The sequence below is a fragment of the Manis pentadactyla genome, chromosome 4 (genome assembly GCF_030020395.1).
Source record: "Manis pentadactyla isolate mManPen7 chromosome 4, mManPen7.hap1, whole genome shotgun sequence".
NCBI lineage: Eukaryota > Metazoa > Chordata > Mammalia > Pholidota > Manidae > Manis > Manis pentadactyla.
In genome coordinates, this window is record NC_080022.1 from 38,250,317 (window position 1) to 38,262,552 (window position 12,236).

The following is a 12,236-nucleotide window of genomic DNA, read 5'->3' on the forward strand; positions in this document are numbered from 1 at the left end:
ATGGAAGGCCAGCCAGAGGGCAGCTCTTCCTACTGCAGCTACAGAGGTATAGCACAGAGGCTGCTCCCTTTTCACCTGGCCCACTAGGCCTGGCAGTGGAGGCAGGCATAGCAAAGAGGAAGCAGGAAAGAGCTCTTTTCTCTCAGCAGGCACCGGCAGCACTTGCTTGCGACCCCTGCTATCACTGCAGGTATAGGACAGCTCAGAGCGTAGAGTTTCTGGGCACTAGAGGGCACTGCGTACAAAAAGTTGTTATTCCATATGACTCAGTAAGAATATGAAAAGGCAAAAGAGCCTTGTTCAACCCAAAATCTCTCAAACACCAGAAAGAGGGCTCAGTGAAACTGAAATCTCCAATCTTCTTGATAAGGATTTCAAAATAAAAATCGGAAACATGCACACAGAGCTACAGAAAAGATTTAAAATCTCAGGGACAACATCAAGAAAGAGATAGAAAATTTGAAAAATTTGGTACCTGGAACCAAGGCTCAAGATGATGGCATGAGTAGGGCAGTGGAAATCTCCTCCCAAAATCATATATACTTTGAAAATACAGCAAATACAACTATTCCTAAAAGAGAGACCAGGAGATACAGTACAACAGCCAGGCTACATTTACATCTGTGAGAACTCAGCATCTCACGAAAATGGTAAGATACAAAGCTGTGACATGGCGGGACTCGAGCACTTCCCCCACACCAGGTCACTGGTGGGAAGAAAACAATCAGTGTGGGGAGGGAGTGGAAGCACAGGACTGCTAAAAAACCAGCCCTAGTGATCTGCACTGGGAGCACAGACACACATTGCATGGTGTACTGGATATCAGAGAAACGGAAAAGTAAAATCTGAGACTGAGACTGCAAGTGGATCCCCACAGCCAGCTCCCCTGGGACAAAAGAAAAGCAGGCGCTTTAGAAGTCTTAAAGGGACAAGGGTTTAAAGGGTGGACAAAATAGTCCAGGCACACTCAGCCCAGCAGGCTGGGAATCTTAAAGAACTCCAGGCGTCTTAACCCCCTGGGTGGCAACGCAGCTCCGAACATCCTTGCAGTGATAAGCAGCCTGCTGTTCATTCGCCCCCACCAGCCCTGCAAGCAAACCAGCTGACCTGCCATTGCTGCAGACCAGCCAGGGAGCAGCCCCAGTCACAACAACCACACAGAGTCTTCTCCCAGCATCCAGCTAACTGGAACAAACCCAGAGCCTACTGTGAGCATGCACCTGCCCAACACAGACAGAGGAAGCAGGAGCAAAGTCCGGAAGGCACGAAGGGGCACAATTCTCACAGGAAAACACACGTCGCATACCTGCAACCACTGGGAGTGCTCTAGGCCATCCCAAGGGCCACCACACCCATGGCAGCTCAGAGAATTAACCCAGAGACTGCTCCATGTGTGTGGGTAACTGGCATAGGCAGCAGAGAAGGACAAGGAAACCAGCAAGCAGGAAGGAACTTTGTTTTCCCAGCTGAAACATGCACCACTTGCTGGCGATCACTTCTATTTCCATGAAAAGGCAGAAGAACCTGGACAAGTCAAAAATCACTCAAACAATGCCAGAGAGAGGGTCTGGTGAGATAGATATAACCAATCTTCTTGAAAAAGAATACAAAATAAAAGATATAACCATGCTGATGGAGCTGCAGAGAAATATGCAAGAGCTAAGGGATGAAGTCCAGAGGGAGATAACAGAAATGAAACAATCAATAGAAGGATTTAAGAGCAGATTGGATGAAGTGCAAGAGACTCTTAATGGTATAGAAATCAGAGAACAGGAATACAGAGAAGCTGAGAGAGAGAGAGAGAGATAAAAGGATCTGAGGAATGAAAGAAGAGAACTGTGTGACCAATCCAAAGGAACAATATTTGTATAATAGGGTTACCAGAAAAAGAAGAGAGAGAAAAAGGGACAGAAAGCATCTCTGAAGAAATAATTGCTGAAAATTTCCTGAAGCTGGGGAAGGAATAGTCTCTCAGATCACAGAAGCCCACAGATCACCCAACACAGGGGAACCAAGGAGGATAACACTAAGACATATAATAATTAAAATGGCAAAGATCAAAGACAAGGATAGGGTATTAAAAGCAGCCAGAGAGTGAAAAAAGATCACCTACAAAGGAAAACCCATCAGGTTATTATCAGATTTCTCAACAGAAAGCTTACTGGCCAGAAGAGAATGGCATGATATATTTAATGCAATGAAACAGAAGGGCCTTGAACCAAGAATACCATATCCAGCAAGATGATCATTTGAATTTGAAGAAGGGATTAAACAATTTCCACATAAGCAAAAGTTGAGGGAATTTGTCTCCCACAAACCAGCTTTACAGGGTATTTTAAAGGGACTGCTCTAGATGTAAGTACTTCTAAGGCTAAATAGATGTCTGCAGAGAAAATAAAATCACAGCAAAGAAAGCAGATCAACAAAATACTAACTAAAGGCAAAAAATAAAATCAGCTATTCACAAAAGCAGTCAAGTGAAACACAAAAGAGTACAGAATAAAACACCTAACATATAAACAGAGGAGGAGGAAGAATAAGAAGGGAGAGAAACAAAGAATCATCAGAATGTATTTATAATAGTGTAATAAGTGAGTTAAAGTTAGATGCTTAGATAGTAAAGAAGCTACCCTTGAACCTTTGGTAATGACAAATCCAAAGACTGCAATGGCAATAAGTACATATATATTGATAACCACCCTAAATGTAAATGGACTGAATGCACCAATCATAAGAAACAGAGTAATAGAATGGATAAAAAAGGAGGACCCATCTATATGCTGCTTACAAGAGACTTACCTCAAACCCAAAGACATACACAGACTAAAAGTCAAGGGAATAAAAAAGATATTTCATGCAAATAATGCAAATAATAGGGAGAAAAAAACCAGGTGTTGCAGTACTCGTATCAGACAAAATAGACTTCAAATCCAAGAAAGTAACAAGAGATAAAGAAGGACATTACATAATGATAAAGGGGTCAGTCCAACAAGAGGATATAACTATTATAAATACCTATGCACCCAACATAGGAGTACCCATATATGTGTGAAACAAATACTAACAGAATTAAAGGGGTAAAATAAAAAGCAATGCATTCATTTTAGGAGACTTCAACACACAACTCACTCCAAAAGACAGATCAACCACAAAGAAAACACGTAAGGAAACAGAGGGACGGAACAACACATTAGAATAGATGGACCTAACACACATCTACAAAGCATTCCTCCCAAAAGCAACAGGATACACATTTTTCTCAAGTGCACATGGAACATTTTCCAGAATAGATCACATACTAGGACACAAAAAGAACCTCAGTAAATTCAGAAGGATTGAAATTGTACCAACCAACTTCTCAGACCACAAAGATATGAAACGAGAAATAAATAGTGCAAAGAAAACAAAAAAGCCCACAAATACATGGAGTCTAAACAACATGCTCCTAAATAATCAATAGATCAATGGGCAAATAAAAACAGAGATGAAGCAATATATAAAGACAAATGAAAACAGCAGCTCAACACTCGAACTTCTGTGGGATGCAGAGAAGGCAGTTCTCAGAGGAAAGTATACAGCAATACAGGCTTATCTCAAGAAAGAAGAACAACCCCAAATGAACAGTCTAAACTCACAATTAAGGAAACTAGAAAAGAAGAACAAATGAGGCTCAAAGTCAGTAGAAGGAGGGACATACTTAAGATCAGAGAAGAAATGAATAAAATTCAGAAGAATAAAACAATACAAATAATTAAAGAAACAAGGAGCTGTTTCTTCAAGAAAATAAACAAAGTAGATAAACCCCTAGCCAAACTTATCAAGATAAAATGAGAGTCCACACACATAAACAGAATCAGAAATGAGAACAGAAAAATCACTACAGAAATACAAAGAATTATTAGAGAATACTATGAAAAATCATATGTTAACAAACTGGATAACCTAGAAGAAATGGGCAACTACCTAGAAAAATACAAGCTTCTAAGACTAATCCAGGAAGAACAGAGAATCTGAACAGACTAATTACCAGCAATGAAATTGAATCAGTAATCAAAAAACTACTGAAGAACAAAATGCCTGGACCAGATGGCTTCATCGATGAATTTTATCAAACATTTAGAGAAGACATAATACCCGTCATCCTTAAAGTCTTCCAAAACCTAGAAGAGAGAATACTTCCAAACTCATTCTATGAAGCCAGCATCACTCTAATACCAAAACCAGGCAAGACAACACAAAAAAAGAAAATTACAGTCCAATATCACTAATGAACATACATGCAAAATATTCAAAAAAATATTAGCAAACTGAATTAAAAAATACATCAGAAAGATCATACATTATGATGAAGTGGGATTTATTCCAGGAATGCAAGGATGGTACAGTATTCGAAAATCCATCAACATCATCCACCATATCAACAAAAAGAAACACAAAAATCACATGATTATCTCAACAGATGCTGAAAAAGCATTTGACAAAATTCAACAAACATTATGAAAACTCTCAACAAAATCGGTACAGAGGACAAGTACCTCAACATAATAAAGGCCATATAGAACAAACCCACAGCCAACATCATACTTGAAAATGAAAAGCTGAAGCTTTTCCTCTAAGATTGGGAACAAGACAAGGATGCCCACTCTCACCACTTTTATTCAACATAGGACTGCAGGTCCTAGCCACGGCAGTCAGAAAATACAAAGAAATAAAAGGCATCCAGATTGGTAAGGAAGAAGTCAAACTGTCCCTGTTTGCAGATGACATGATATTGTACATAAAAAACCCTAAAGACTCCACTCCAAAACTACTAGAACTAATATATGAATTCAGTAAAGTTGTGGGATATAAAATTAATACACAGAAATCTGTTCCATTCTTATACACTAACAATGAACTAGCAGAAAGAGAAATCAGGAAAACAATTCCATTCACAACTGCATTAAAAACAATAAAATACCTAGTAATAAACCTAACCAAGAAAGTGAAAGACTTATACTCTAAAAACTACAAGACACTCATGAGAAATTAAAGAAGATACCAATAAATGGAAACACATCCTGTGCTCATGGATAAAAAAGAATTAATATTATCAAAATGGCCATCTTGCCTAAAGCAATCTACAGATTCAATGCAATCCCTATCAAAATACCTATAGCATTCTTCAATGAACTGGAGCAAATAGTTCTAAAATTCATATGGAACCACAAAAGATCCAGAATAGCCAAAGCAGTCCTGAGAAGCAAGAATAAAGCAGGGGGGATCTCGCTTCCCAACTTCAAGCTCTACTACAAAGCCACAGTAATCAAGACAATTTGGTACTGGCACAAGAACAGACCCACAGACCAGTGGAACAGAATAGAGAGTCCAGATATAAACCCAAGCATATAGGGTCAATTAATATACGATTAAGGAGCCATGGATATACAATGAGGAAATGACAGTCTCTTCAACAGCTGGTGTTGGCAAAACTGGACAGCTACATGTAAGAGAATGAAACTGGATTACCATCTAACCCCATACACAAAAGTAAACTCAAAATGGATCAAAGACCTGAATGTAACTCATGAAACCATAAAACTCTTAGGAAAAAACATAGGCAAAGATCTCTTGGACATAAACATGAGCAACTTCTTCATGAACATATCTCACCAGGCAAGGGAAACAAAAGCAAAAATGAACAAGTGGAACTATATCAAACTAAAAAGCTTCTGTACAGCAAAGGACATTACAAAAGGTAGAACAGTAGTTCTACAAAAAGTAGAATAGTAGAACAATCAGTAGAACAAAAAGGCATCCTACAGTATGGGAGAATATATTCATAAATGAAATATCAAATAAGGGGTTGACATCCAAATTATATAAAGAGCTCACATACCTCAACAAACAAAAAGCAAACAAACCAATTAAAAAGTGGCAGAGATGCTGAACAGACAGTTCTCCAAAGAAGAAATTCAGATGGCCAACAGGCACATGAAAAGATGTGCCACATCGCTAATCATCAGAGAAATGCAAATTAAAACCACAATGAGATATCACCTCACACCAGTAAGGATCGCCACCATCCAAAAGACAAACAACAACAAATGCTGGCGAGGATGTGGAGAAAGGAGAATCCTCCTACACTGCTGGTGGGAATGTTAACTAGTTCAACCATTGTGGAAAGCAGTTTGGAAGTTCCTCAAAAAACTAAAAATAGAAATACCATTTGACCCAGGAATTCTACTCCTAGGAATTTACCTGAAGGGAACAAGATCACAGATTCAAGAAGACATACGCACCCCTATGCTTAGTGCAGCACTATTTACAAAAGCCAAGACATGGAAGCAATGTGAGTGTCCATCAGTATCAGAATGGGTAAAGATGATGTGATGAATATACACAATGGATATTATGCAGCCATAAGAAGAAAATTAATCTTACCATTTTCAACAACAAGGATGGAGCTAGAGGGTATTATGCTCAGTGAAACAAGCCAGGTGGAGAAAGACAAGTACCAAATGATTTCATTCATTTGTGGAGTAGAACAACAAAGTAAAAGTGAAGGAACAAAACATCAGCCAACTCACAGACTCCAAGAAGGGACTAGTGGTTACCAAAGGGAAAGGAGGTGGGGAGGGAGAAGGGGATTAAGAGGTATTATGATCAGCACACATAATGTAGGGGGTGCACAGGGAAGGCAGTTGTAGCACAGAGAAGACAAGTAGTGACTCCATAGCATCTTACTACGCTGATGGACAGTGACTGCAATGAACTATGTGTGGGGGACTTGATAATATGGGTGAATGTAGTAACCACAATGTTGCTCATGTGAAACCTTCATAAGATTGTATATCAATAATACCTTAATTTTAAAAAAAGATAGACATATGACCATAGGTATATGTATATGAATACAGCGAAATGAAAGAGGTCTGGAAAGTTTACCTTGGATTACAGAGGGAAAAAAAAAGTACAAAAACCTGAATGAACAGAATATACTTCAAAGTCAGGGTATTGATTACATTACCTCTAGGAAGGGAAGGAGGAAAACTGAGGTCAGGAAGAGGTACCAAGGGGCCTTAATTTTACCTGCAACATTTTATTTCTTAAAAACAAAAATCTGAAGCAAACATGTAAAATGTAGCATTTATTCAGTGGGGTGGGAGGGAAATCTTAGTATTCAGTTCTGTTCTGTTTTCATTTCAGTTTGTTTAAAGATTGTATAAAGTTTTAAGAAACATATATTCCAAGGAGATTTACCATCAACTATAGCACAACTGTGGATGATATGCCACCACTCCACAGAAACCTGGATAAATATCACAAATGTTCAGATGATTAGTGATTGAAAAGGACCTAGAGCTGTCTGCCCCAATGCTATCAATGACTTGAGTGAGGTAATGAAGTGAAGTAAGCACAGAGAAGAAAAACTGAGAATTATACATATATAAACTAACCCCAAACTGACATTATTCAGGTAAAATAAATTGGCCAGTTTCATTCCCCAAGCATTAGGTTTTATTCTTCTATCTTCAATTTCTTCCATTTTCTCAAATCTCATTAAAATTGAACTACTGAATAATAAAAAGAAGGTAGAGAGAAGAAACAGCAAAAATACTTTCTCATATCACGGATGTTTCAAATAGAAGTATAAATTATGGGAAATATTCTTATGCTGCTCTGTAGGTTACTTAGCATACCATAACATTCTCCAAAGATTCATTGAGAAAATTCACACTTTCTTCCCAGCAATTTTCTCTCAAGTTATATAGCTCTGCTGAGTAACACAAAATGTTGTGTTATACACCAAAACCTTTCATGTTTCCTATGTTTTGCTCTCACATTACAACAGTTAAACACATGAGATTAACACCAATATAAAGACTGCAGTACTAAATATGGAGAGGGTAGGGTGAGAGGAGAATGGAGTGCTACACTTTCAACAAGCAAGTAGAGATAAAACATCCCATCCCAGTTTATAGGAACTGGGAACAAATTAAATGTCACCACAAAGGAAAAAAATTCAGATAATAACACAACATGGGATATTCTATACCTGAGTCTGGTCTCTTCAAAAGGTAATGTGCTCAAAAAGATTTTTACAAGAATAAATGCTCACAATCCATGACAACCACACCCTGGTAACAACCCAAAAATGCTCATCAATAACAAGAATGGGCAGACATGTGGTATACACATACAATAGAATACTACTCCACAATATAAAGGAACAACGTGCACTACTAACATTTATGGATGAATCTCATAAATATGCTGAGCATAAGAAGTCAAACACAAAGTATTACATGCTCCACGGCTCCACTTAAGTTGAAATGCAAGTACTGCCAACTAATCTGTAGTAACAGAATTCAGAATAATTAGTTCCTCTGCATGGGGCTTGAGAGGGGCACAAGGGAATTTCCTGGGGTGACAGAAGTGCCCTAAATCTTGATCCTGTGATGGTTATAAGTGTATATCAATTTATCTAAATCCATTGGCTGGGTCAGGGGAACATTGTGAGGATGAAAAAGTAGAACTGCTCTATATTAAAATGGATTAAAAAGACCTAACAACCAAATGCAACAGGAAAACCTTGATTGGATCCTGGTTTGAAAAGTTAACTATACAAGTCATTTTGGGGACAATGGGGAAAACTAGAATATGGGCTAGATTTTATTAAATTATCAGTAATTATTTAGGTCTGATAATAATATTGTGGTTATGTAGAACAATGTCCTTATTTATAGAAGATGTTTCTTTGCTGAAGTATTTAGGAGTCAAGCTTCATAGTACCAACAATTTATTTTCAGATTTTCAGAAAAAAAACCCACTTATTTTATACATATATATATGTACAGAGAAATCAAATCAAATTAACTGTAGTATACAGGTCCTGGGACAGAGTCATTCACTGTACTATTCCTCCAACTAGTCTGTGTTTAGAAAACGTCAATAAAAAGTGGAGGGAAAAGAAGACACCAACTTTTATAGAGTTATCTCCAGGATACATGGAGAAAAAGCAAAGTTTTGAATAGTTTATATAATATGCTACTTATTGTATAAGAAAAGGAGCAAAGAAAAAAATACATGTGAGGGGAATATACTACATATGCCAAGTGTGTGCATCTAATTTGGTTATATTACAAAAGGAAATACTAGAAAAGTCAGAAACCAGTGAAAATTGTTACCTATAGTAGACAAGTAGAGGTGGGAAACAGATGTGAGGAGACAGGGCTGGAAGTGAGACCACTCTGAGTGAATTATTTTATATAGTTTTGACTTTTACACCACGTCAACATAAAAAAATTCAATTGAAAAGAAAAACCTAGAAATAAAAATATGTTTAAAATATCTATGGTCATATAATTCCTCCTTTCAATCAAAGCCAAATTAATCAAGCTTGCGTAACTTGTTTGGTTGCTGGTGGTCTTTTTTACTCCTTAGTATCAGAGCCAATTAAACAGACTTTGTACTCCTCAGAAAACTTATAATCTTGTTGCAGATCCTAAATAGTCAAGCAACCCTAGACAAATAATTAGCCATGTTAAGCCTTGATTTTCTCACCTACAGAAAGGAATTAAATCCAATGATATCTAAGTTTATTAGAATTGTTAATACTCTGATCCAAATGTTTAAAAAAATTACATAGGAATGTTTCCATCTGCATAATTTCTTAAGCCTTGATGAAAAACCAAGTTGCATTATACAGTCATTCAATTTCTGCAATACAATACTGAGGAGAAAGGGTTGTGAAATAAAATGTATTCCCCCGATATCTTCAGGCAGTCATCAGTTACGAAAAGCAACTTCCTCTTAGAAGGTCTGTATTGGCGAAGGAAAGGAAGCAGCGGCCAGTCTGTCAGGCAGCGGCACTCACTGGGGCTGGTAAACCCCATTGGTTAGCAGCAAGGAAGAAACAACCAATAACAAAGTCCGCTGAGGAGGCTCTGAGGAGTTTTGCCAATTGATCACAGACCAAGCGGTTTAGGACGCTTCCGGTATTCTTTTACTAAAGAAAGCACTTTATAAAGAAATTGACAAACTTTGGCAGCTGTAGGATGAAACTAGGGCTGTACTGTTTCTGACAGCAAAGAGAAAAATCTCTGCAGCCTTAAAGATACTGAAAGTGCCAGAATATTCTCCTTCGCCTACCCTGCCTCACACACTGCGCTACTCCACCTTCCCCTTCTTTTAATAGTCTTGTAACTTCGCCGGAGGTTTCCTGGGCTTTAACACTGAGGAAGGACAGCCAGGCAAGCGGGCCTGCGACAGAGTGGGCGAAGTAGAGAGAGAAGTCTTGCCTGCTGGCCGTGCAGGAAGGAAGTGGGGAAGGCTTCTTGGTGCAGCATCCAGAGGAGTGGTGCTGGATATTTAAGTACACACACACGCCCCCAGTCTTGCTAGCACGTCAAAGAGTTGAGATAAGACGGCTTAGGTGAAAAGAGAAAAGGAACTGAATGAGGAATTTTGGTTCCAAACTGCTTGCAGCTCTAAAATGGGGCTAAGAAAAGGCTCTTTGGGGAATTCCTCAAGAAGAGACAAGCTGGAGCTTTCATCTGAAGAGGAGAATTAGAGGTTCTGTAAAGAATGAAGGGGAAGGATTCAAAAACAGTTGGAAGGGTCTTCTGGGATTATTAAGAGGGATGGAATTTTCTCAGCAAGGCGAGGTCTTCATTTGAGGAACGACACAGGGGAGGCAGTCAGCCGATTGGGGGACGGGATTCTCTAGAGCAAGTCTGGAGAGTGAGTGGGACTGCAGGTCCTCTCCAACAAGTTTATAGAGAATGAGTAATTTCTCTCTAAAAGTTGGTGCCTTTCTTGGAGTGAAAGGAAGGATAAGGGATCCCTCTCAACAACCAGGAGGGTTTGGGGACTGGAGGGTCCCGAAATGAGTTCTCAGGCGTTGGCTCTGGGCGGCGATGGCAAGGTGCTTTGTGCAATGAAGACACAATTCTGGTGTGCGGTGTGAAGATTCTACCCTGAAGACTGAACGCAAAGGCCCCTTCACTAATCAGAAGCTTGGAAGTTTGAAAGTCCTCCTGATCTGGAAGGAAATACACCCCACCCCGAGACTGCGGAGAAGCGGGGCCACTAACACTCTCAAGAGACCAGGAGCAGAGAAGAGAGGTATTTGAGGAGAAGCCCGCACCGCTCTATCCACTGGAATGTTAGGGGTGGGGAATGGGGAGGCGGGATTCTAAAGTGGTTTGGAAGCGATCTGGAGTAACCTAAACTGTTAGTCGGATGACGGGAGGAGAGAAGAGGTGGGATCAGACCTCCGAGCAGCTGGAGTGGGCGGCCACGATTGCGAGGCAGGAGAGGACGGAGGTGACGTGGGTCAAGGCTCCCTAGGGGTGACTCGGAGCGTGAAGGACGTTTTGAAGTGACTCAAAAGTTCTGGAAAGTGAACGCAAGAGGTGTCCCCGAGTAAATTCTGGGGACTCACTGACATCCAGGCGGCTGGGGCTGGGGGCCGCGACCGATACTCACAGAGCGGATCTCCAGCGCCAGGGCGCACTGCAGCGCCTTCACCTTAGGCATCCGCGCGGGGTGGGACGCCGGGTAAGACCCCGGCCGCCGGCCCGAGTGAAGCGAGTGGACGCGGAGCGGGAACAGGGAGGAGATGAGGTGGCGGCGGCGGTGGAGGTGGCAGTTGTAGTCCCCAGGCCGGGGCCCGCGGTCCAGCCTGGGACCCGCCCGAACAGCAGCTGTGCGCGGGGAGCTGACTCGTTGTCATGGCAGCCCGGAGGGGCGGGGCCGGAAGAGAGGCGCAGCGGGGCGCGCTAGAGCCTCCGCGCGACGGCGAGGCTGGGGGCGGGGCCAGGCGAACGCGGGGGCGGATCTTCCTAAAGGGCGGGGGCTGGCCGGGCAGTTCTGTGACGTCAAACTATGGTACCAAAGCCAGACAAAGGAGAAAACAGCAGTTTGTATAAAGAGACAGTGCACAGGTCAGTTATTTGGACTCAGGATCCCAGAATTCCAACGTGGCAATGGCACCCTGGGCTAATTGCGTCCTACTGTGGCCTCAGTTTCCCCAACTAAAAAATATTATTATTATTAGTTCTCTATTTGATGCAGTTTAAAAAGCCAGCAAGAGAAAACAGGATTGGAGAAGAGACTTGCCCAAGTAAAGGCAACTAGGACTGGATTAAAGTAAAACCCCAGTTGCCTTACTTAGAATGGCAGCTTAAATAAAATCATCACTGCTCTTCCTAAAGGACTTAGTTTCCTACTCTGTGATACTACTCTCTGTG

The 12,236-nt window shown here is 40.6% G+C and overlaps 1 protein-coding gene across 4 annotated transcripts in view; it reads right to left on the minus strand.

The window, feature by feature from the left end:
* Positions 1-11,755, minus strand: part of SPATA6 (spermatogenesis associated 6) — a 161,064-nt gene extending 149,309 nt beyond the window's left edge. Inside the window, exon 1 of one of the 4 annotated variants that reach the window (XM_057500190.1) lies at positions 11,473-11,755. In XM_057500190.1, the coding sequence (XP_057356173.1) occupies positions 11,473-11,523 (51 nt within the window). In that variant the 5' untranslated portion in view covers positions 11,524-11,755. The remainder of the gene's footprint in view (positions 1-11,472) is intronic. The other 3 variants (XM_036893140.2, XM_057500191.1, XM_036893139.2) reach the window with 3 other exon arrangements.
* Between the last annotated feature and the right edge of the window lie 481 nt (positions 11,756-12,236).